Raw genomic sequence first — 25,548 nt, 5'->3', positions numbered from 1 at the left:
CAGTCTCTAGAGTTTATCACAAACAGGTAGGAAACAAAATCAGAATCTCCTCAAAGGAACGCATCGACTCTAGACTCAGATTGTCACAGGAAAAAAAAAAAAAAAAAAAGACCTGGGGCACTTCAAGTTTTATGTGCCCCCGTGGCTCCAGCCTAAGCAGCCCAGCTCCCATCAAGTGTTTGTCTTGGTCACAGCTTCCTGTGTGGCACCCAGCACTGTGTCTGGCACAATAAATGTTTATCAAATGAATTACTAAATGAATGAGGTGACAAACACAGTGAGAAGCTTGTTGGCTAGAACGGAACGCAGTCCTGCTCTCTGGGTTTTTGCTCCCTAATACCCTGTGTTTGCTTTCAGGATAAGAGGAAAGATAGCAGAGAGAGAAATGCACTTTCAGAGGTCCAAGCCGGGCCTCTAGTTTCTGCTTCAATCAATAGAAAGTGGGTCACAGAACAGCTTTGAGAGAACAGACCCTTGAGGAAAAGCCTGGATTCCGTGCCAGCTTACATTTATTGAGCGCCTACTGTGTATCAGTTGTCACATAACTTTAATTCACTTAATTGTGGCCTCAAAGGGCTATACCGGAAAATGTAGATGGTCGGGGGCTGCAAACTCCAGACGCCCCGAGTGGCCAAGCCACCGCCCCTCTCTGAGTTTTCATTTTCAGTCTCTGTAAAATGGAAACAATAGAACCCCTTCGCCAGCTTATGGGAATGAAATGAGCACGTGGAAGCAGAGAGCTTCATAAATGCTCGTTATTATTGTTCCTCTGGGCATGCAAGTCCGCTCGCCTCCCCCCAGGGCGCACACACAGATACATTCACACTCCCACGTACACGCGGATGCACAGAGACGTGTGCAGACGCCAGCCAGAGGAGGCCACCGAGTCCCTCAGAGAAGCCGTCGGGTCCTTGGCTTCCCCGGTTTTCTCTCAGCTCTTGATGAATGAACTCCAGCCGCAAGGAGTTTATTTTTTTTATGAATGGGAGCCCAAGCGGTGAATGAAACCGGGAGCCAACCCCTGAGTTCTCATTGGCCCCCGCTGCTGGGAAACTCCGCCCCCCCGGCTCGGCTGGGCGAGTCTCGGGATTGGCGGGCGTGCCGGGCCCTGGGGTTTCATTCACAAAAGTCAATGAAACAAAGGGAGCGGGGTGGGGGGTGGATAAAGCCAAGGCAGAGGCGAAGGAAATGCACCAATCAGAGGCTCCCCCGGGCTCACAACTGTCGGCGGCGCCCGGAAAACAAGCCGGTGCGCTAGGGACCCGGGGCCGGGGCCGCCTAGCTCCGGCCTAGCCCCGCGGCCCTCGGTGCAACCCGGGAGGGGATGCTCGGGACCCCTCGCGGCTCCAGTACAGACGCCCGGGCCTCAGGTGAGGCTACGGGAGGGAGAGGGAGGGAGAGTTGTGATTCCCAGCCTCGCATCCAACACTCACCACACTCTCACCACCGCCTCTGCAGATTCCAGGGCAGGGGGTGGGAGGCGCTGGGATTCAGGGTTGGAGGGGGCGCCCGAGTTGTGGGCGTGCGAAATGGTGCGCGCCTCGCCTGCTGCTCCTCCGCGCGCGAGCGCACACTCGCGCGCGCGCACACAGACACAGACACACACAGACACACACACACACACGTCTTATGTAACCAAGTCTGGGCAAAGCAGGGCTGCAGAAAGCAGCTGAAACGGCGACCCCGGTTCCCAGGAGCAGGTGGGACCTCCTTTGGCGGGAGGGCAGTGTGGCGGGACTAAGCTCTGCAGGCGGAAACCTCCGCATCGCCTGAGTGAGTCGGAGAAGTTTTGCCGTCGGACCCGGAGCCTCGGGACTGCCCCTCCCCGCCGCCCTTACCCACCCCCACCTCGCTGCCTTCCCCAGACGGTGTGCGAACGCAGCCCCCCCGCCCCCAGGTCTCTGCCCCCGCGCGGGGCCCGGGCCGTGCGGCCGGAGGGAGCGGCCGGATGGAGCGGAGGATGAAAGGCGGATACTTGGACCAGCAAGTGCCCTACACCTTCTGCAGCGTGAGCGCCGCGCCGGCCTCCACGCCCGCCCCCTCCCTGCACCCGCCCCAACCCACCCCGCGGCCCTAGCGGGGTCCAGGGCTGCCCGCCCCTGAGTCACCCCGGGACCCCAGCCCCGCCCCCCAGACAAGGCGGCCTCAGGGTGACTCGGGGGCATTCTTCCCCTTCCCCGCAGAAATCGCCCGGAAATGGGAGCTTGCGCGAAGCTCTGACGGTCCCACAGGGGAAGCTCATGGACCCGGGCTCCCTGCCGCCCCCCGACTCCGAAGGTAAAGAGACAGCGAGACAAAACGCGACCCTCCCCACCTCACACACCCTGAGGGCTGAACCTGGAACCCTCGCCCTTTTCCCCCCAAAAAATTGCCCTCCAAGGGACTCTGTTCATTCTCCCCCAACCCCCAAGGGGGGAGGTGACTGGGCTCCTTAGGGTTCCCCACTCTCCCACCACCATCTCCACCTCACCTTCTCCATTCCATTATTCACCCCCTCAGATCTCTTCCAGGATTTAAGTCACTTCCAGGAGACGTGGCTCGCTGAAGGTGAGTAGTTTTGTGACCTTTTCTATTATTGGGGTGGCCGATGCTGTCTACCCCTAGTATTCCAACCTAGCTCACTTCCTCTCTTGCTGGCCTCCAGGGCCTCTGCAAGGCCCCTTCCCCAGGTCTCCTGCCTTTCCACTCTTTCCAGCGCCCTGTGTGGATACTTATATTGATATTTATTTTCTCTGCCCAGAGCCAGGCTTGTGTAACTAGGCCTGGGGATGAATCAGACCTTTGTGTGGGGTATTTGCTTATTTGAATGGAACTTGGCCCCAGGCCCGTTTTCCTGGTTGAAATTTTCATTTGCAAAGTTTGTTTGGCACCAGCCCCCAGGCTGAGGTGTGTGTTAGGGTTTGGGGGCGGGGGAATGAGTGTAAGAAACAGGAAAAAGAGAAGGAGCAATTCGTTTGTTACCTGTCTTCTGGAATTGCCGAAACATTCATTTTTACCCCCTTGGTTTCTCTTCTTCCCAAACCCTAGCGCCAAACGATTTACCGTCTGAGCCAGAGAACAACTAAAGTTTAAATAATTCTTTTTTTCTTTCTTTTTTTGCATTACTTTGGCAAAGCAGCCCAGGGCTTCTCCCCCAAATCGCCTTGATTGTAATTCTAATGGCAGCCGATCCTCCCTCCTCCTTCCCTAGGCAAATTGCTCCTCCAGTTTGCTGGGGGCAGGAGTCGGGAGTGATGGTGGAGGGGGTGAGCTGCGAGCTGGCTGGAGTGGGGTCAGTAGCTGGGCCTCTGTATAGGGAGGTGTGTTCTAGGAGGTCTCCTAGTGGGATCCCTTGGTGTATTTGGGTAGAGCCCAAGGGTGTCACTAGCAGGACTGCAGGTAGGTGGCTTTTGGTGTTGAGACAGTCTCTGAGAGGGAACGGTTAATACTCCCGTCTGAGGGTCCCTTCACTGTAACACTGAAACCCAAGAAAGCACAGCACAAGGAACCCCTTCTTTAAGGGCTTTTCTTTGAGCTCTCCCCATCCCTCCACCTGTGTCTCTTGGATGACTTCTTAAAACTCAAACCCAGCTCCTCTAGAACCATCTTTAAAAGCCTGGAGTAAAAGGGAAAGACCCCTGACTAGACAGACTAGATCTATTGTGACTGCTGTGGTATCCCCCTAAACATACACGTTAACAAAATGACTAGCATGGAGCAAGCACTCAAGACATTTTGGAATTCAAGGCTCAACGTCCTCATGGGTGCTGGAGAGATCTGGGGGCTCTAGGGAGATTGTGGCTGTCTTTCCTGCTTCTGCAAGCCCTGTGTGCCCAGCTGTAAATTACAAGCAGAGCTATGCCCAATCTGCCCATCCTGCCCATCCTCCGCTCAAGGTTCCGGAGCTGAGCTGGAGCTAAAAGAACGCAGTGGTGTCAGTTTCCAGGGTCTCTCAAAGACTTCCTTTCCTAACGCCTGATTTCTGTCTGGCTTGCCAGGCTCCTGTCTGTCCAGCTGAGGGTCCCTAGGCTCCCCCAAGTGGGCAGCTCCTGGGGCTTGTGATCTAGGGGTAGGCTCATGTTGGCGTTTCAGAAGCAGCAGGGTTTGGAATGGGAAGGGAAGGAAAATGTTCTCATCTTCTGTCAACCTTGGAAGCCCCACCCCTTGGCTGTGGGGATCTAGAAATTGTACTTGTGTCTATCTGCATGTGTCAGTGTGACAGCCAGTGTGTGTTTCACGCTGCTGCTGCCCTGGAAGTCCCTGTACATTTAAATCCAGTGGGTGGGGAGGTGGGGGTGGGGATCGCAAGACTCAGGTTGGGTGGGGGGGAGGCGCTGGGATCTCCTTGGTTCCCTCTCCTTCCTTCTGAGGGAGCAGCTCAGGTTCCCAGCTGGCGATGGATGGCCAGGCCTGAGGGGGGGATGCTGTGGCCGATTGCTCCTTCTCGCTCTCTCTGCGGAGACAGATGCAGCTGCCGGGGCCCTGTCCCCCTGCACCATCCCAGCACCACCCCAGCCTCCTCTCCTGCCTCTTCCCACCAGGTCAGTGACCCCTGCAGCCCAGAGGGAGCTTTGGGGTGGCAGGGAGGGACTAGTTCCTTTGGAAACTTGCCAGTGGTGGGGTGTGTAGGACTGGGGGCCGGAGCTTGATTTCTCCCTAAAGCCCCAATTTGTATTGAAGCCGTGGGTCCTTGAAGTGTGGGTGGGGCTGTGAAGAATTAGGGGGACACCAGGCTGGATTCTGGTGGAGGTGGTTGTGGGTTCAGCATCTGGTGTCCAGGCCACATAGAGGGCGAGGGTGAGTGGGGGTCTGTGGAGGCAGCTCCGACATCTTTGGGTTGGGGGTTTCCTAGATGGATAGAGGGGTGGAGTGATGTGAGACTAAGAAGGTGTGTCTGTTTTCGGGGTGCCTGGGAATCTGCTGAATTGCTGGAGAAAGAACCAGGCTACTGCAGGGAAACCCCGGGCTCAGACCGGCTGAGCCCAAGCTGCGTCTGGTTATTGTCAAAGATGTGCTTCTGGTCAAGGGTTCCTTTCCGGGTTTGTGGGGAGCCCTCTGGAACCCTCAGGGGCAATGACTTTGGTCTCTTGGTGATAAGGAACGTTGACTCTGGGTCATGTATGTTCTTTGTATGAGGCAGGAGTCCATACAGGGTCTATGGATTCCCGCAAACTCTGTGGATAGGTTGTAGGGGTCCTTGAGTCCTCCGATATGTGTATAAAATCGTTGGGGGTGCAACATACACAAAGGAATGTGAATATTTCTAAGAGAAGGATCCATAGCTCCTATGAGATCTTAAAAGGGGTGGGTCTGTGCTCCTCTTTGCATAAGAGCCATCAGTCCCAAGTCTTCCTCTGAGGTCTGCAGCCCCCTCGTCCTTTGGTTTTCCCTGTTCGTATTTGTAAATCCAAAAAGAGATCCCATGTGGATGTGTTTCACCCGTGTAAAGCCGTGAAGTAAAAGGCAGTTGGGTGTGTGTGAATCCATGCGTGTGCACGCTGGGGCTCAGCCTGTCTGTAAGAAGAGATGGGGTTAATTCCCTCCTCTGGTCTTCCCTAGCTACAATGCCTCCTTCTATATCTTTCTGTCTCCTCCCCTTCCAGAAGGCTCTTGGGGACGAACGTCCCCTCCATAGATAGAGAACTGGTTCCTTCCAGTATACTGCCAGGGTGGGGCTGGGGTAAGAGGGAGAGGCCAGTGGTGACAAAATGGAGGAGAAGCTCCGGGGGATGCCTCCCCCCATTTCCACGGGGGCTCCTTAAGAGGCCCCTCTGCCGTGTAATTGGACCCTCAGAGAGGGAGAAGGTGATGGAGTATACATTGTATAGGTGGGTGGTTTACTTGGGATGGGCTTCGCTACTTGGCTGTTTGCACCTACCTCTTCTCGGGAGCCCAGGTGGGAAGCCCCTAAGCCCCTTTTCTACTGACTCCCCTCCCACTGGAGGGATATTCCCTGAAATTCTCTTTCTGGGCATTATGCTGGCTTGGCACCTTTCTTAATCCTCTGCCATGTCCCCAGGCAGATAAACTCCACCTTGGTGCCAGGATGGAGTTGGGGGCAGACCCTGGCACACTGGCTTGGCAGCCTAAGCTCAGCCAAGTCAACAAATATATAAAGAGTGGCTGACACTTGAGACCAAACATGGTCATTAGAAATTCTCCTGCTCTCCAGGAACGCGAGGCTTTGTGTTCCTGTTTCCATCCTTGACAGTCTCTGAGCCACAGAGGCCCTGTCCTGCCCTTCTGGGAGGAGCTGGCACTCTGGGGAGGGGCCAGGCAGGCACTAGGGTTCACACCACAGCCCATTCTTGCCTTGGCTGATCTCTCCTGGCCTGGGATGAGGACAGCACCACCTCTTTTGAGGTATTACCAGGGTGCTGGGGGTGGTCTCCTGGACTGCTTGGGAACTGGGGATTCTGGTCAAACCTTCAGGCCTGAGGCAAGAGGAAAGTCAAGATGACCCCAGGGTTCGCTACCATGATGTGACCTGGCTTGTGACGCCAGCAGGAGATGCCCCCAGCCCATTACTTCAGTGGAAACTGGCAGTTAATGAAGCCCCAGAGGGGGCCCAGAGTGCGTCAGCCTCCCCCATGTGCTGACCTCTCCCACCCTGGGGACCCTTCTTGCCCAGGTAGCAGGGAGGGAAATAGTGTTCATTTTGCTCCTGTCACCCCCATTCTGTCCGTCTGGGGGGGTCTCACCGATGGTTGTGCCAAAGGGCACAGCATGGATGGGCTTGGGTCTTACCCTCCTGGGCAGTTGAGGTTTTCCATCCTTCCCTTTATCCAGTTTTACAAACCTGCCTATTCTTAGGGGCTACCAGGGGCGTGTGTTAAAATACAGGTGCCTGGGACTTCCCTGGTAGTCCAGTGGTTGACTGAGTTTCTAAAACAGGAGGCGAGGGTTTGATCCCTGGTTGGGAAACTTAAGATCCCATATGCCTGCCACACAGTGTGGCAAAAAAAAAAAAAAAAATAGATAGATAGATGCCCCCACCCTGGGCCTTTGGAATGACTCTCCAAGGGTGGGGCCTGGGAATCTGTTTCTAAGAGTGTCCCAGGCTTCTTGATTGGGGCCAGTTTGGGAATGGTTGCCTTTGTGCCCTAGTTGCGCTCCTAAAAAGATGTACTGTGTTGGTTTTTTGTTTGTTTGTTTTTACCAAGGGATTTCATGCCCTACTGATCTATTTGATCACTTCAGAATTGTTCTGTGCTGATTTTTCTTCCATAAGTTCTTTAGGGGCTGGGGGTTTCCTGATTCTTAAACCCTTCAGCCGTTGGGTTCCCTCTGTCAAGAAGTCACCAATCTATAAATAAATGTGTATTTTATTTCATTGTTTCTTATTGAAGTATAGTTGCTTTATAATATTGTGTTAGGTTTCAGGTGTACAGCAAAATGACTTGGTTATACATATATACATTTTTCCCCTTCTAGATTATTACAAGATATTGAATAGACTTCCCTGTGGTACACAGTAAATCCTTGCTGTTTATTTTATAAATGATAGTGTGCATCTGTTAATCTTATATTCCCAACTTATCCCTCTCCTTGATAAATGTGTATTTTAAAGCACTTGACACCTCTGATGTCTTAAAGCAAGTTAATAAAGAATCCACCTGCCAAGCAATTGATCACAGCCTTAAGCATCCTTTGTGAGATGTGTTTTCCCTGGAGGACCTGCCTCTAATATTTACCTGGTGGTGGAGAGGGGGCCCTCAAGGGGAAGGAAGGGCTGGTTGGTTAGGATCTCCTTAGTTCTTGCTCCCAGGCCCCTGTTGCCCACTCCCACTGGCCTGAGGACAGGGGTCATTGTATGTTTATTCATATAGTCTACAAATAATGTATTGAGTGTCTATTCTGAATGGGACCCTGTTTCAGGGGTGCTTGGGAGTCAGACAAAGACAGATAAATCATCTGCCCTCAGCAAGCTTAACTTCTTTGTAGAATAGATGGATGATAAAGTACACATAAATTACCTATGCATAAATTAAATGAATACTTTCAAGAAGTCATATGTGCTTGGGAAAAAATAAAACAGGGATGTGATCAAGAGCCAGGAGGGACCAGTTCAGTGTGGGTGGTCAGAGAAGGCCTCTGAAAGGGCAAAGTGAGCTAAGACTTAAGAGGCGAGAAGACAACAGGCCAGGATGTGGGGAAGAGGGGTCAAGCTGATCAGGACCCAAAAGGAGACCAGAGCTCTGGAGGGTAACAGGCAAGGCGAGGCAGGTCGGAGAGACGAGTAAGGGCCAGAACCTTTGGGGCCATGGAGGCCAAGGGCAAAGAGTTTGGGGTTCATGCTTTAAGCAAGGGAGAGAAGTGATTGGATTTCTGTTATAAAAGATTCCTCTGACAGCCATGTGGAGAGTAGGAGGAGGGAGTTCTGATCTGAGGTCATGGCTGAAATCCAAGGAAGACAGTGGAGCCTTGTCCCAGGAGGGAAGCCATAGAGATTGGGGTGTGTCCTGTATAGACTGGGACAAGTGACAGTGTTCTCAGCCATCTCCTTGTATCCCTCACCCTTACCAGCCATTTCCAACTCTCCCATCATTTTATCCATGAGCTTTCCCATTGCCCACTGAGAGCAGCCTACAGGGGACGAAAGACCTGTTTTTGTGGGTACCATCACCTTACTTTCAAGCCACTCTCTTCCCAGACTATCAGGAAGTCCTTCTAGGTGTCTACCCTTTCCCTTCCTGCTGTGATCTATTTATTCCTGAGAAAGAGGCAAAAAGTGGGCAAAGATTCTCGGGTCAGCAGAGGTACTCAGCTGGATCCCACCTGAAGGAGTTGGCGAGGCCAGAATAAGAACTAGAAATCAGAGCCCGGATATCCAGTCTGGGGGCCACGGATGAGCTGTTGTGCTGTTTTAGTTTTCCTGCCTAATCCCCAAACCCAGCTCCACCCACACTGGCACCCTGAGAGTGCTCCTCAGAACTCCAGTTTAGGAAGCCCTTCTCTCTCCTAGTTGCACATCAAAGGGATAAAGCACCATGACTGCCAGTGACCCCAGCCTCCTCCTCTTCCATTGTCATACTCTTATCACCTCCTTGAACCAGTCTTTTCCTTTTATTCCATCTCCTTTCCCAGGCTCTAGATTTCTACCTTTCACCTGGGAAGTTCTGGGCCCAGCCCAGATTAAGAATCTTCACATGTGATTCTAAGTCCACAGACGCTCATTCCTTGTCATGCCTGCCTATCCCAGATGTGACGCTGCTTTGAGGGAACTCTGTAAACTCTGAGGGGCTGGGTTATCTTCACTTGAGAAAAATGGAGGGAAAAAAGACAAAGCATCTAAGACACAACTCTGGAATCTGCTCAGACGGGTTCTGAGAACTGCAGCCTTCCCTCCAGGGTGTTAAGGGAGCCTCGAGAGGGAGGGTGCTAGGACGTGGTTGGAGTTACTTTCGGTCCTAGGAAAACTGTTTGCCCCTTCTGGCTGGTGCTAATCTGCAGGGCTGCAATAATGGAGTCTGCCAGGGGCTGCCATCCAGGGCCTCCAGCCCAGACTCACCTCTGACCTCTCTCTGCAGCTCAGGTACCGGACAGTGATGAGCAGTTTGTTCCTGATTTCCATTCGGAAAACTGTGAGTAGAGGGCCCTGGGTAGAGGGGATGGGGAGTAGGGGAGGGCAGGAAATGAGTCATAGGGATAGAGGATCACAGAAGATCAACTTGTTCTGTCCTCTGAAAAAAGGGTGAAGGGCATGCTCCCCATTCTTGGGTTTGGACTCAAAAGGCTCAGCAGTAATTGGGATGAAAACTTTGGTGCACGTTGGGGCTTGCCCACTCTAGCTGTGTGACCTTGGAGCAGACGCTTCACCTCTCTGATCCTTTCCTTATTTCTGAAACGAGGGGCTTGGACCAGTGCAGTGGGGGCCAATTCTACCATTCTAAGTTACTTCTGGACAACTAGGGATAATTGGCACCTCAGGAGACCAATGTCTGTTGACATTTGGGGTTGTTAACAGCTGAGGGTGGAGTGCTGTTGGCATCTAATGAATAGAACCAGGGAGGCTGCTAACATCCTTTGATGCTCAGGACAGCCCCCAGGACAATGAATTATGTGGCCCAAATGTCACTGGTGCTACTGTTGAGAAACCCTGCTTTAATGTCTGATACTTAGCTTTCAACCACCTTGACCAATGAGATGAAGCAGAGCACAAATAATTGACAACAGAGCAGTCGATTGTGGGTTTTTGACTCACACTTGCAGTCTTGAAACCAACGCTTTGCTGCTCAGCCTGGTGGCTGGAGTTGGCGGATCCAGCAGGGGCCACAGGAAAGGCCAGTGTTCTTCATGGATAATTAGGAGTGTGTGTATGATGCTAGTCAGCTGACATGCAAGTGGGCTAATATCCAACCTTAACCAGAAAAAGAAAGATGCTTTATAGCCCCAAATAAGAAAACATTTCTCTCCCTTGGAATTTTCCAGGACGGTCAGGAAAACCACAGGCCTTTGGTTGGATGTGCTTGCTCCTACAAAGGTGTTTTGGGCAGGGTGGGGGTGGGTTGGGGTTGCACTAAATGTTGAACCATACTGGACATGAGCCAAAAGTATAAAACTAGACATAATATATAAATAGCCAGACTGTTCTTAGAAGTGTCTATGAGTCTTCTGACAATTGTGACCCAGAGAAGGGGGATGAGGCTATACCAGCATCCAACTGATGGTTCACAAGCAGATGTCAGAAGGCATCAGAAGCTCTTCCTGCCTCTCCTGTGACATTCTCTGGCCTTGCTCTGCCTCCCCCAACCCCCACAGTAGCTTTCCACAGCCCCACCACCAGGATCAAGAAGGAGCCCCAGAGTCCTCGCACAGACCCGGCCCTCTCCTGCAGCAGGAAGCCCCCCCTCCCCTATCACCATGGCGAGCAGTGCCTTTATTCCAGGTGAGCCCTAGCCATGCCCTGGGGAAAGGAAGGGTGGGATGGAGGGTTGGGGGTGGGCACCTGGTGAGCAGTGGCAGCATTTGAGATGCAGATTAGATAATAGAAAGGATTTCTGAGCTCCTGTAATAGGGTAATATAGCTCAGGATTTCCTGAGTAGTTAGGATGAAAAAACAGGGGTTCAAGGGATGTATATTAAGACCAGGGCAGGGGCTTCCCTGGTGGTTCAGTGGTTAAGGTTTCACTTCCAGTGCGGGTGGTGCAGATTCCATCCCTGGTTGGAGAACTAAGACCCCCCACCCACATGCCTCGCGTTGTGGCCAAAATATTAAAAAGAGCAGAGTATTTCCACTGGAGAAGCCACTGTCTGACCCTACCCAGTTGCTGTGGGCTGGGGAGAGGTGTTTTCAAGATTACACCTGGCTTTAGGATTAAGAAAGAAAAAAAGGTTGATTTGGGGCAGAGTCTGGCACCCTGGCACCCTCTCTTCTCCCATAATCCCTGTGACCTGACTTCCCAGGGAATGAAGGGTTCAAAGATGCTTGCCCAGCTTCTCTGCCCTCACCCCTGTCTCCCTCCCCCTCACCTCCAGTGCCTATGACCCCCCTAGACAAATCGCCATCAAGTCCCCTGCCCCTGGTGCCCCCGGACAGTCGCCCCTGCAGCCCTTTCCCCGGGCAGAACAACGGAATTTCCTGAGATCCTCCAGCGCCTCCCAGCCCCACCCTGGCCATGGGTACCTCGGGGAGCACAGGTAAGGAGACGAGGAGAGCTGCTTCTCACCAGTTTTTCTCGAGTGTTCTTCACTGGCCCTTAAGAGACCTGGCATGGGGAAAGGTGAGGATTTTGACCTCTCCCTGCCCCTTCCTTCACCCCCACCCCCCACACTCTGTAAGCTCTGAGAGCAGCAGGCACAAGGAGGCCTACTTTTATTTTTTAATTAATTATTTTAATTGGAGGCTAATTACTTTGCGATATTGTAGTGGTTTTTGCCATACATTGACATGAATTAGCGATGAGTGTACATGTGCCCCCCATCCTGAACCCCCCTCCCACCTCCCTCCCCATCCCATCCCTCAAGGTTGGAGGACTACTTTTAATATTCTCTTCTGTTCTTTCTCCATCCAACCACATGCAGCTCCATCTTCCAGCAGCCCCTGGATGTCTGCCACACCTTCACACCCTCTCAGGGAGCAGGCCGGGAACCCCTCCCTGCCCCCTACCAACACCAGCTGTCGGAGCCCTGCCCACCCTACCCTCAGCAGAGCTTCAAGCAGGAATACCTTGACCCCCTGTATGAACAGGCCGGCCAGCCAGCAGTGGGCCAGGGTGGAGTCAGTGGGCACAGGTACCCAGGGGCGGGGGTGGTGATCAAACAGGAGCAGACGGACTTCTCCTACGACTCAGGTAAGAGACGCTCCCGGTAAGGGGATGGAGGAGGATTGTTCAAGGGGACTGTTGGGTGGGGTGGCATGTGATCGAGTGGACAGTGCCGTTAAACACATGTCTCCCCTTCCTATCCTTTTACTAGTTAATATGTTCAACCCACGCACCTACCACTTCTGTTCTTAGATTCAAAAAGAACTGTCCCTTTTCAGTCAGCAGACTTATATTCAGATAAGAGATAAGTGAGATGTGCAGGTCCTTGCCTTCGGATAGCTTGTGACTTGATAGGAAAGTTAAGGCATTTCTTCCCATTTCTATTTAACGGGTGTTTGGGGGCTTACATACCTATTGGGACAGAAGTACTAGGCCAGGAGCATGAGTGTGTGCAGTTGGTGGACACGGATGAATACGACGTGTCATTGGTCTCTGTCCCCACAGAAGCTTAAGAAATACAAAGGGATTTGAATGAGGAGAAACATGAACTTGAACTAGCCAGGCTCACACTTCCCAATTGGAAGGCAGGGTTCAGGTGCGGTTTCCACATCCTGTTTGAGCCTCCTGGTTGAAACAACCCACCATCCTGGCCAGAGTTGGGGACTGGACGTAGCAACTACTTTAAATTCTAGTTCCACCTGGCTGTTGATGCAAATGAGATGCACTCAGCCACGGTGTTCATAAACAACAGCGACTGCTCAAAAGCCCAAGGAGCCAGGGAAAGGCCCAGGAAATCTTGTCTCCTGTTAACACTGTCGTGTGTGTCAGTCGTGTCCAACTCTTTGTGATCCCATGGATTGTAACCCACCAGGCTCCTCTGTCCATGGGATTTCCCAAGGCAAGAATACTGGAGTGGGTTGCCATGTCCTTCAGGGGATCTTCGGACCCAGGTGTGGGTTCGAACCCAGGTCTCCTGCATTGTGGGCAGTTTCTTTAAAATCTGAGCCACCAGGGAAGTCCCAAGTTAATTAACATTGTTACCAGCTCCAAATTTGAGTTTATCTGCCATGTGCATTAGAAAAAAATAAATTTCAGAGTCTAGATTAGGCTCAGACCTGCCTAGAGTGTTTTGAATTTCCCTTTTCCTGGTGTCAGTCTTTTAGGGGTAGGGACATGAGCCCCAAATCCCCCAGGCTGCCTGAATCAGAACCAGAAGGGAGCCCCTCTCCTCCAGCCCAGGGCCCTACGCCTGAGCCCTGTCCCACAGTGAGGAGGAAGTAGCAGGGAGACGCTGTTGTCCGCTGACCTTCAAAGGAGGCAGACCGGAGGAGCTCCAGTTACATGCCCTTGAACTCCTGCCCCTCCCCCTTCAGCTTCCTCTGAATGGAGTCAGGAATTCCATTCACAAAATGGAGGCACGAATGAGCCCACCCTCCCGCCTCCTCCCGGAGGTGTCGGGTTTCACCATCTCATTCATAAGTGGGAGTGAAGGGGGTAGGGCAGGAAGGGGCTGGCACTTGACAAGCTGGCTGCACCACCGCGTCCTCCAGGTGGGGTGTCAATCTTGTGGAATGGAATGGAATAGAATGGACTGTCTTACTGTCAGAGCTGGAAACAGGGCCCGGCCGGGTGTGCCCACTGCCGTTTCCACAAATAGATACATGTGTTTCTTCTCCCTGCCCCCACACCCCTTTCCTCCCTCCCTCACATCCGCACTCGGCTGGAACCTGCCCTGCTGACCGGACGTCAGCCCATTCCAGGGGAATCTTAGCCTGGGACACCGAACCCTTTCCCCGGAGGTTCATCTCTACCCTCCCCCTCCCCTCTAAACTCACAGGAAACAGCTGCTCCTGGAATCCGGGGCCTTGTGGAGCAGCTTTGCCCGGCCTCAGCTGCTGCCATCCAGGCCGTCTGGCCCAGCCCTCAAGCTGAGGGCTTCGAGCCTGACACTCCCTCTGGGTGAACTTCCCCCGGGACCTGGGGGTAGGCGGGCCTCTGGGGAAAGAACCGGAAGGCAGGCTGGCATGTTCTTGAATGTGTGGGGGACTGCCGCCCCCACCCCAGCCGCCTCCAACATCTCCCTTCTTTCTCCTCCCCCCAGATGTCCCTGGGTATGCCTCAATGTACCTTCACACAGAGGGTTTCTCCGGGCCCTCTCCAGGTGACAGAACCGTGGGTAAGGCAGCCCCCTCTTCCTCCCCTGCCAAGCCCTCCAAGTTGGAGAGAGTCCTGCTGTGGGGGAGGGGCTCCTGGCCAAGAGTCCCTCTGGACTCTGGGGTCTCGTACCAGTGAACCCCCAGATCTGAATGACCGCCACACTTCCTCCTCAAGGCTACGGCTATGAGAAACCTCTGCGACCGTTCCCAGATGATGTCTGTGTCGTCCCTGAGAAGTTTGAAGGTCAGAGAAGTGACTGCTCGAGCCCTCTGTGTCCTCCCCCAGGAATCACATTTCATGGGAAAGGGCCTGGGGAGAGGGAACAGGGTTGCTTGGGCCACCAGAGGCACAAGCCCTCCACCTCTTGTTTCCTATGTTCCTCAGGAGACATCAAGCAGGAAGGGATGGGAGCCTTCCGAGAGGGACCACCCTACCAGCGCCGGGGTGCCTTGCAGCTGTGGCAGTTTCTGGTGGCCCTGCTCGATGACCCGACAAATGCTCACTTCATTGCCTGGACCGGCCGGGGGATGGAGTTCAAACTAATTGAGCCTGAGGAGGTGGGCCTCTCAGATGTCTCCACCCCTCCTCCCAACAGCGTTGGGGACTGGAGATAAGAAACCCTGGGAACTGGTAACATGTGCCTTCACCAGCACTGCTGCTTTATTTAACCTGAATTCCTGCCAAACTAGGGTCTGCAGGCTGGTGCTTAGCTGCAGGGCCAGCTGAGCATGTGCTCCAAGAATCTCAAGTGCTCTTTCTGACCTGCCCCCCATATTTCCTCTGCTGAGCTGCCCTGGCCATCCCCCAACTATCCCCTGTCCCCAGGTCGCCAGGCTCTGGGGTATCCAGAAGAACCGGCCAGCTATGAATTACGACAAACTGAGTCGCTCACTCCGATACTACTACGAGAAAGGCATCATGCAGAAGGTCAGGGGTTAAGGGTCCAAGGACAGGGTGGGTGCGGGCTTCCCTGGTGGTCCAGTGGCTAAGACTCTGCACTTCCACTGTAGGGGAGGTGGGTTTGATCCCTGGTTGGGGAAGTTCTGTATGCTGTGAGGTGCAGCCAAAAAGAAAAAAAAAAAAAAAAAGACACGGGAGTTGGGGCAGTGGCTGTGGAAAGGTGCCGAGGGTAGGAGAGCATCTCTCAGCAAGTTTGAAGGAGCACATAATGAACTAGTCAGAGAAGTCCAGAAATTATGGACAACCCTAAGATTTTCCTCTCTCAAAAAAGTGATGAGCAGTAATGGAAAAGAATTGTGAAGGGAGGCATCTTAAGCGAAGCAGCAGGAGGAACCCATGCATCTGGCCTGGGCCTGAAGAAGGGCTGCTTTTCCACCCCCACATTGACTCAGCCCTCTCCCCCTACAGGTGGCCGGCGAGCGTTATGTGTACAAGTTTGTGTGCGAGCCCGAGGCCCTCTTCTCTCTGGCCTTCCCGGACAATCAGCGTCCAGCTCTCAAGGCTGAGTTTGACCGGCCGGTCAGTGAGGAGGACACAGTCCCTTTGTCCCATTTGGACGAGAGCCCCGCCTACCTCCCAGAGCTGGCTGGCCCTGCCCAGCCCTTTGGCCCCAAGGGTGGCTACTCTTACTAGCCCTTTGCAGCTGCTCCCCTGCCGCCGGGGCTGCTGCCTGTGTACATAGTTGAGTTTGGTGTCAGGGAAACCCCAACTCTGAAACCCACAGATGTCTTTGGAGTAGATCTCCTCTGCCCATCAGTCACTCCGGCCCAGACTCTAAGCTGCTCCCCAGAACCGATGGGAAGGGAAAGGGGAGACTTCAAGAGTGAAGGTAGCGTCTGGGAAATTCCGTTGGGGGCCTCACCTCTGGCCTCTTTCTAGGTAGGTCCTGCTTAGAGGTCAAGCCCTCTCCCCTCTCCCCACTACAGAGAACACGTTTGTTCTCTTCTGGGGGACAGAGGAGCTTCCCCACTTCATCCCGTTGGAGGGTGGGGACATTGAGCTTTCCTGACTTCTCATGGTAGGGAGACGGCCGCCTGGATCCTGTGCTTCCCTCCAAGCTGTGGCCCTAGAGGGTCCTTCTTGGCAGTTCTTGGTGCTCTGTGTTCCCAGAGGCAGGGGGAGGCTGGAGTGAGGAACTTGGGGTAGGGGAGGGCTTGCCAGGTAGAGGTGTGGGGAGGGGGGCTAGCCTCTGCTCCAGTGGCCTCTGCCTTTTCCTAGGCCCAGGCCTGGGGTTTCACCTCCACTGTATCTGCCAGACCCTAATAAAGGCCCCTGCTTCTCCTGTGAGTTCTCCTGTGTCCTCTTTGCTGCCATGGGAGAAGGATCTGGGGTTTCAAAGACATATAACCAGAGTTTAGGCTCTGGCCCTGACACTTAACCTCCCATATGGGTTTAGGAAAAACAAATGACCTTTTTCCTCTGGAAAATGGGCTCAATGATAGATAGCTGCTCAGACTTCTCCCTCCCAGAATTATCAAGAGGATTGTCTGCGGAATTATCAAGAGGATTGTCTGAACTATCCCATGTATTGATGGGCAGCCATCTCCCCGTTCAGGTTAGTGGAAGGGGGACTGATGAGAGCCTTGAAGCCCTCCTGGGGCTTCCTTAGGCAGGGTTTGGTCTGTGGTTTCTGTGATCACAGGTAAACTCCCATGACCATGCTACCCATGTATACAAACCCCAATGGTGGGTCCCCTCTCCTGCTGTGGCTCCAGGTCGCTGTTTTGCTGAAGGTGGGGACAGTTTGTATGGAGGGGAGCGGGAAAAGGCAGCACCCAGGCAAGAGGGTACAGGGAGGCTGGAGCAGCCCCGAGCCCTGCGTCCCGGCCAGTGAGGAAGAACATGCCAGACTTTTGCAGGAAATGGGAAGGGAAACAGCATGGACTCTCCTTGCTCAAATCTTGGGGGAGAACAGAACCCTAGGCCACGTTTTCAGGGTTGGGAGGTGGGAGCCAAGGCTGAAAAAGTGGTGACATCTAGAAAGGAAGTATGATGAGAAATATGACAGGGCCTGTGGAGGAGGGAGGGGCAGGATGGGCAGTCCCTGTGTAAACAGCTTCGTAGGAGCCAGATTCAGGTGAAAACAGGCGCTCTCCATCCAATTACATCAGAACCACAGCAAACGTCTGCGCTGGGGCGGGGCCAGCCTAACCACAGCTGATGCTTCATCCACAGCCCCTGTCCAGTACTCAGGCCAAGACTACAGGAAGAGATGCCTCTTGACCACTACCCACAGAAAAAAAGCAATGTTATTTTTTTCCGCCCAGAAACAGAAAACATTGTGCTAACTTTATAGCAATAGACAAAATTTTTTAAAAAGCAAGTTTTTACAAATACATAATTGTACATGAGTGTTAGTCACTCAGTCACATCCAACTCTTTGTGATTCCATGGACTATAGCCCTCCAGGGTCCTCTGTCCATGGGATATCCCAAGGCAAGAATGCTGGAATGGGTTGCCATTTCCTCCAGGGGATCTTCCCGACCCAGGGATCAAACCTGGGTCTCCTGCATTGCTGGCAGATTCTTTACTGTCTGAGCCACCAGGGAAGCCTGTAATTGTACATGAAACCTAGGCTATCATGGTAAGAAGAGGTGTAAAGGTCAAGTGTAAACCCTGAGGTCTCAGTAGGTGCATTATGAGGAGAGACAGGGTCCTGGAAAGGTCTCCACAGGCTGAGACATGTGACCTCTGTCCTCTGGAATGCTAACAACCCACTCCTCACAACTCTGTTCAAATCCTTGCACGTGGAGGGCACTCCTCTGAGGAGATGACTACCAGACCACAACCACGACCACAGGAGAGAATTCTCTGGCTGAACGAAAGACTGCCAAAACCGAACCACACTCTAGACTGGATGAAGGGAAGCCCTGGACCAAGGCGCCTGACCCAACAGGAGAGCTGACACATGGCCCATAGGACGGTTCCCTGACACACAGACAGGCACAGACTCAGCACAAGTGCAGGGGCAGGTAACTCTGGAGCTAGGCTCCTGCAGGGGTGGGATAAACAGCAAGAAGATTCCAGCTCCTTACACGAGACCCACATCCTCTTCGGGCTGTCACTCAATCTCGGGATATACTGCTTCAAGGAAGAGAAACAAGGGCCCCATTGTGTAGGAGCAGCAGGCGGGTCCTCCTGCCCATCTGGCTGGGAGCCCCGTTCCCTCGAGGAAGGCTCAGCACTGCTGCCTACATGCTGTTTGTCACGGACAGTCAAAAGGCCAGACCCCTGCCTTGTCGTCAGAGCAGAAACGGTGACCCCAGCTCTTTGGGGAGATGTTCAAGAAGACCCACAGAGCTTGGGTCCTTTTTGCTCACCTTACCCAGAAAGATGACCACCCGCTCTCAGCCTTGGCCTGCTAAACATCCCCTTTCCAACTTCAGCTTAAAATCCAAACCTCCTTTCTTGGCGGTGATGACTTAAGAGGTGCCAATGCTGTCAATGTTGGTCACCCAGCTGGGACAGGTGGGCTGCCAAACCCAGAGTCTGTTCCTAAACCAGACAGACCTGGCCTGGAATTAAGACTGGGTAGCCAGCCTCTGCTTCTGCTTCAATTTCCTCTGTCTCCCAACAAGGCCTTAAAGGATCTTTAAATCCTCTGACTTCAGCTGCTGGCCTAGGTTTCCTGAGAGGCACACTGAGACTCGCAGCTCACTCAGCTAAATGAAGGGGCAGGGCATACCGTCAGCAGACTCTGCTGGGTTGTTTCTGAATTGTATCCTTAGGCTGGTCTGCTGCCCAAAAGCAGCCTATATTCCTTCACATCCTAGTAGGCTGTATAGTCTCCTTCAGTGTCCAACGTACCACTGTAGAGTAGTTCTAGTATTTATATCATTTCAGAACTCTCAAGTGTAGAGAGAATGGAGGCAGTTCGGGCCATAACACAGGATGTGCCCAATCTGCCAGGGATTTCTCCACCAGACCAACTTCCCGGAAGTTCCACAGCCTGGCCTGGCAGCATCTGCCTGATGGTCTTCCAAGTCCAGAGGCTTCTCAGGAAATGTGAGCAGGGCCCTGGGAGGTGGCCATTCCCCAACCAAATGCTAGGAGGAAACCACCAAGCACGTGGCCAAGAGCACAGGTCCTGGGCAGCACTAACAGGCTCTGAGAGGTGTGACAATGATTTTCACTTTGGGGTGGAGGAAGAAAGGCTTTGACCAGAGAAAACTGTTGAAGAGATCAGGGGTATAAAAATAAAACCAAAAATAAGCTGAAAGTTGTGTCATTACTTGTGTGTTTCAAGAGGAAATAGGGCGCACTGCATGTTGTGAGTTTGGCAGGCCGGAGAGGGAGCCAGGGAGAGCCTTCTGTATTCAATATGCAGCATCTGTAATCACTCAGGCTCCCAGAGCAGAATGCCTGTGCAGTGGATGTGGTTAATCATGGTGCGGTCCTCACAGCTCTGGACCAGTGCTGATGCTGATAGATAAGACTGGAGGTCTGGGTGTGCATCACCCTTCAGCCCAAAGAGCCTCAGGCTCTGGTTTCAGGGGACTCTCCACTAAAGCCTCAGATACTAAATCTCCCCACCTTCAGCCCAGGCCAATAGCCTAACCTTTCAGCTAAAAGCAACAGCCACAGAGAACCATTTTTGTTTCCTTATGAAAATAAATATTTGCAGGAGGTTAAACAAAAGGACAGGGGCTGGACAGGGGTATGAAGGAGGGGGAGGCCAACACTTTGGGTGAGCTTCACGGCTCCCTCCTCTACAGAGTACCAGCCAGGGCCTCAGGGCCCTCACTGAGTCCACGAAGCACACGCTCTGGGCTCCCCTTTCCCATCCGAGAGCTGCAGAAGTTTCCCCTTACTTGGAGATGATGCAGTGTGTACCTCGTGTCGGGTGTGAGCCCTGTTGGCCCCACGTTGGGGTGGTGGGGCCTGGAGGCTCTGATCACACCAGGCGTAAACCCCTGTTTCTATTTTACCACCAAGGAAGGAAGGAGAGTCAAGTTTAGGAAATGCCCAGTTGAGACATTCAGCCACCAGACAGCTGTATCCCCAGGACCAGCTTCTCATCAATAAGAGCGAGGCTGAGCCCTGGCCCAGGGCTGCAGGTCGGGCCAACAGATTCTTGCCTTTCAGCGCCGCCGGAAGGCTCGGGATATTCTCCAGGCATTGGGCTCCTCATAGCGGTTGTACAAGGGTTCCAGCCGTTGCTGCTTCTTCTGCTTGCTTAGCTTGGTCGGGTCAGAGACCTTGAAGAAGGCCGGTGCAAACTCCACAAGCCACCGGGGGTCAATGGTGGTGACCTCACGCATGTACTCCTTCGTAGTCAGCACCAGCTCATGATACACCACCCTAAGGGGGCCAGAGAGAGAGTTCAAGCCTCCAATATAGGACCTGCTCCATGGTCAAGTCACCATGGTCCCTGGCGGGCCTCAGCTGAGCTTGCACTTGACCCTCTTACCTCTCCGACCTGAACCCTGAGGAGACTGGAGTCTCTGTTTATGACAGCCACACCCCAATACTGAAGTGTCTGCACACCTCTCACCACAAGAAAGCTGCCTGTTCCAATGAGTTAAGTGACACAGAGCCAATCACATTCCTTCTCTGGACCTGTTTCCTGCTCTGTGAAGTGTGAGGGTGGTTTTCTGGGCTGTCTCCACAGAACTCCAGGACCCTGAAGAGGACCTGGAGGCTGCCGCATGGGAATGGGGAAAGCCAAGCAGGCCAGGCTCTATGTCTCCAGCTCTTTTCTACCACCATGGTGGCACAGCGGTTTTAAATCAGTTTTATGTTAAGGTGGGTAAGATTTCAATTTTTTAAAAATACTATTTGAAAAAATAAAAATTTAATCACCTCACTAGATCTCTGAGATCCTTCCTAGCTCACACCCCTGTGATTTTATTTCTCTCAAAAGGGCCTGATATTGTGTCTAATTCAGGCTTCTGCTGCTCAAGCAACATAAGCAACGTTAGGAAGTACTGGGTGTGAGCGGGGACACAAACACAAAGGGCCAGTTGATTCCCAAGTTCTCTCTGTCCACCTACCATTCGGGCTGTCTGTTGAAGAGAGCACTGGACGGATGGATGTAGACCACTTGCTGGTCAATCAGTGTCCGGTAACCCTCCTGTGGGTCTTTTTTGGCAGCGTTCCGGAAGAATCCACTGCAGATGGCCTTCTGCACTCGGACTGTGGACTTACCACAGGACACCACATCCAGCTTGTGTCTTGCAGGAGAATAAGTTAAGAGAGGACAAAGATGGGAGACTACTCTGCTTTCTGAGGTTCTACGTTCCAGAATAACAGTACCCAACACCCACCTCGTGGGGCCCCTGGAGTCGGCACTAGGACCCTCCTTCCAGTCCTAAGTGCACCAGCTCGACACAGTGGGCAAGACGGATGCCACAAGAGCCAGACACTTTGCCTGGGTTATAATTCAACCCAACTAATAATGTCACAGATGCTGTAAACAAAGAGGATTTTCAACAACTAATATATCATCTTCCTCTTAGGAACTTCCTAAAGTGACTCTCAGCCCCATCCTCACCTGGGAAGGAGTACAAGAGATGGAAAAGAGTTTTTTGTGCCGAGCAAGAATACAGGTGCCTGCAGCTTCACAGATACATGCAGAGACACATGTACACGGCACAGCATTCAGGGAAACTCAACTTGAACAGGAGAAGTCACCAGGTGTTACCTGTCCATTATGCCCAACATCTGCTTGCGAATGTCCTGGGCCCGGCGCAGAGAACGAGCCTGGATAAAGTTCTCATAGCACCATGGGTTGGAGAACTTGTTGTTCTTCCAAGAGTTGTACACGGCCAGCAGGGTGAGGTGGTCCCCTTCGGTCTGGTGGAATTTGGCCTTCTTCTGATCTGCAAGGGCTTGTTTATCCTGCAAGCAGTGGGGAGAAGCTCATTCCCACCCAAGCTACTGACTGAACACCCAGCAGTGCCGGGACACCCTCCATGGCCCAATCAAGTGTGCACATTAAGCACTCGGGTGGCAATGGGCTGACTTTACCCAACTCTGCCTGATCCCTACATGAACACAGGCCTGCACTCCTTACTTTGGGCCTGTAGAAGACGTTCTGCACAGACAGCATGGACACAATGGTCAGCATTTCCTCACTGCAGCCCAGATGCACAGACATGATCAGCATTTTGCACAGCATTGGCTCCAGAGGGAACTCTGCCATCTAGAGGGAGAAGAAGAAACTACAATTATGACCCTGGGGAAGACCCACCTGGAGTCCTGGGTCAGAGTGGGTAACAGACCGCAGGAAGTTTACCCAAGCATGATGATGGGGGATGCCTCGCTCTATCGGAAAAAAATTTTTTTTAAATTTCCCAAATAAATTTAAACAAAATGTATATGACCAAGATTATAACTACTGTTGGGGTAGGTGGGAATTTTATAGACATCTTTTCAAAGGCTAAACTCAATTACATATCATGAGGTAAGATTAGTTGGATAGAATTTCTTTTTCTGTAAAGAAGAAATAGTTTCAAGTAATAGTGGAAAATCCAGGTTAAACACAGGCATGCAGAATTCTAGTCAAAGCTTATCCAGGGCCTCAGAGCTTAATTTTTTATACAGAACAGAAAGAATGGAAGGCTAGCCGGGGGAATCTTCCCCAAAGCACCAGAGGCTTAGGGCTGTCCCCTACCCTGCGGCCCAGGCGAGTAAGCAGGCCCTCGTCGTCCAGGGCCCCCAGCGTGTACAGCTGCTCCATGGCTGTGATCAAGGTTTCCATTGGCGGGGCATCCATGAAGTCAAAGGACAGCAGGTCATTGATGCCCATGGCCTAGAACAGAAGGGAACAATGTGTAGATGGCAGGGTCAGCCTCACCAGTGCTCACATGGAGGGAGACTACTTGTCACCTTCTTATTTCTTCAACTGCAATTAGGAAGCTACCAGAGCGATTAGCAGGAGGGCTGGGTCACACAAACCTCAAGACTGTTAGAAAACACATACTTTCTTGGAAAATATTTTTAAAAATTCTCTCAGAATATACAGCTCAAGAACCAAAAGACAAAAATTTTTAAATGGGCAAAGGTAGACATGTCTCCAAAGATATATAAAAATGGGAACAAACACAAGAAAAGATGCTCAATATAACTAGTAATCAGGGAAATGCAAATCAAAACCACCATGAAATATCACTTCATACCCACTAAGATGGAGACAGCTATAATTTAAGAAAGAAAATAATAAGTGTTGGCAAAATATGGAGAAACAGGAATCCTCATACATTGCTGATGGGAATAAAATGGTGCGGCTGCTTGGTGATTCACCAATAAGTTAAACACAGAGTTACCAGGTGATCCAAGAATTCCACTTCTAGGTATACACTCAAAAGAAATGAAAGAAGGGACTCAGCACAAATACTTGTACATTAATGTTCACAGGAACATTACTCACAATAGCTAAAAGGTAGAAACCACCCAAAAGTCCATCGATGGATGAATGGATAAACAAAACACATTGTATATACATACAATGGAATGTTACTCACCCTTAAAAACAAATGAAATTCTAATACATGCTACAGCATGATGAACCTTGAAAACAACAAGTAAAATAAGCCAGATCAAAAGGACAAATATGTGCAATTCCTTTTATCTGAGGTACCTAGGCTAGGCAGATTCATAGAGACAGAAAGTAATTTGGTTACCAGGGGCAGGAGGGAGGGGGAAGGTGATAGTTTAGCTAAATGAGTACAGAGTTTCAATTTGGGATGATCAAAAAGTTCTGGAAATGGATAGTAGTGACGGCTGCTCAATACTGTGAATGTACTTAGTGCCACTGAACTAAACATTTTAAAAGATTACAATGATAATGTGTTATATATTTTATCATAATAATTTAAAAAAAAACCAGCTTGCCCTGTCTCCTGCATACAAAATATCTCCTGTGTATCTAGAAAGTGCCCTGTGTGCCATGTTAGGTGGGAGGGATATAAAGAGGACAAAGATAGGGTCCCTGCTCTCAGAGTTCACCATGGTGACACACAAAACCACATGCAATCGCCTGCCTGCCATGGAGCAGGCATTTGATACATCTGTTAGCTAATCTGATGAATAAAAGAAACAAATGCTGCACTATCCAAATGTGTATAAAGGCAGGACCTAAGCTTTCTGTTTCTTTTCCACAGAAGTGATGGCGACCATAAACCCAGCAGGTGTTCAATAACTGCTTACTGTATGAATAAGAACAACAAGGAATTATGTTAGCAATCAGTAAGTGTTGTGCCAAGTGCCTTTACCTGCACTATCTCATTTATCTTCACAGGAGAGACTATTAACAGCCCCCTGCTTTGAGAGGAGAATACAGAGCAGAGAGCCGAGCAGGTAAATTTACCAAAGACACACAGCTCAGAGCAGACCTTTGAGCCACAGATGCCTCTCTGTTCTCACTTCAGAGACTGGAGCAGGCTTTTTTTTTTTTCTCTGAAGCTCTGTTTTAGCCTTTCGTACAGGGAATGAATAATAAATTACAACAGAACACTGTGCATTAGTAAAGTGCCAGGGCTCCAGGGCAGCACTGGAGTCGGGCGGCGGCGCTGGGTAGGGGTGCCATCATCTGGAAAATTACTCATGCGGCTCCCCCTGCCAAGAGAGACTGAAGGTTCTCACTGGGGACTGAGAGAGGAAGAGTAGTGATTTAGAATGAAACCCAGCCCCAGGGGGGCCAGTCTGAAACCTGTACTAACTGTTGTTCCCTTGCAAAGCTTCTGGATTGGGGGTTTTGCTTCCGTTTTAAAAGAATAGAATTGGATGTGAAAGTTAAAGGGTTGAGGGAAGTGAGTTTGTCCACAGTTTGGCACTGGCTTGATTTTTCTAATATCCTGTTAGAAAGACAATGCTCCTAACTAAAATCTTTTATAACCAAATATCCTGCTGGTTATGATGGCAAGAAAAGAAACATCACAGCATACATGCCAATTTAGCCCCAGACCCGCAGTGGAGAGGCTGTTATCACAGCCATTTGCCTTGTACCCAAAGGGACAGGTTCCATAAGGTTACTGAAGTATTTAACAAGATTCATAAAACTGAGATCCATTCACTAAGGCCATAGAATTGGACTGCTCCACCAGCCCATTCTAACATGACAGTGATTTCTACCTTGAGCGAGAGCACTGTGCTTGCTAAGTTGGTTCTCTGAATTTCTGGCACGTTGGTGGTCAGCATTTCATCTCGGTAGGCACGTTCTGTGTACAGCCTATAACACTTCCCTGGGCCTGTTCTCCCAGCTCTGCCAGCTCGTTGCTTTGCCTGAGCCTAGAGGGGTGGGAAT

At 51.7% G+C, this 25,548-nt stretch overlaps 2 protein-coding genes across 10 annotated transcripts in view; one reads left to right on the top strand and one right to left on the bottom strand.

Moving 5' to 3' along the window:
• The first annotated feature begins 1,204 nt into the window (after positions 1-1,204).
• ETV4 (ETS variant transcription factor 4) lies at positions 1,205-16,405 on the top strand. Of its 9 annotated transcripts, none has more exons than XM_068977943.1 (13): positions 1,205-1,370; positions 1,866-2,008; positions 2,184-2,277; positions 2,500-2,547; positions 9,510-9,563; positions 10,744-10,867; positions 11,458-11,619; positions 12,004-12,272; positions 14,287-14,361; positions 14,517-14,585; positions 14,727-14,899; positions 15,168-15,269; positions 15,711-16,405. In XM_068977943.1, the coding sequence occupies exons 1-13, from the start codon at positions 1,325-1,327 to the stop codon at positions 15,933-15,935; spliced, it is 1,584 nt and encodes a 527-aa protein (XP_068834044.1). In that variant the 5' UTR covers positions 1,205-1,324; the 3' UTR covers positions 15,936-16,405. The 9 variants fall into 9 exon arrangements, with proteins under 9 accessions (XP_068834044.1, XP_068834046.1, XP_068834045.1 ...); XM_068977945.1 differs by having other exon boundaries at positions 10,741-10,867; positions 11,476-11,619; XM_068977944.1 differs by having other exon boundaries at positions 10,741-10,867; positions 14,287-14,346.
• A 3,532-nt stretch (positions 16,406-19,937) lies between these two features.
• The window catches only part of DHX8 (DEAH-box helicase 8), a 28,576-nt gene continuing 22,965 nt past the window's right edge, over positions 19,938-25,548 (bottom strand). The window contains exons 18-23 of the mRNA XM_068977941.1: positions 25,377-25,532; positions 22,918-23,055; positions 22,318-22,446; positions 21,946-22,142; positions 21,296-21,475; positions 19,938-20,603 (exon numbers count right to left, since the gene is read on the bottom strand). Of these exons, the coding sequence (XP_068834042.1) occupies positions 20,384-20,603; positions 21,296-21,475; positions 21,946-22,142; positions 22,318-22,446; positions 22,918-23,055; positions 25,377-25,532 (1,020 nt within the window). The 3' untranslated portion in view covers positions 19,938-20,383. The remainder of the gene's footprint in view (positions 20,604-21,295; positions 21,476-21,945; positions 22,143-22,317; positions 22,447-22,917; positions 23,056-25,376; positions 25,533-25,548) is intronic.

The sequence above is a fragment of the Capricornis sumatraensis genome, chromosome 8 (genome assembly GCF_032405125.1).
Source record: "Capricornis sumatraensis isolate serow.1 chromosome 8, serow.2, whole genome shotgun sequence".
Lineage (NCBI taxonomy): Eukaryota > Metazoa > Chordata > Mammalia > Artiodactyla > Bovidae > Capricornis > Capricornis sumatraensis.
The sequence above is the reverse complement of the archived record's forward strand: the minus strand, read 5'-3'. Positions and strand labels throughout refer to the sequence as shown.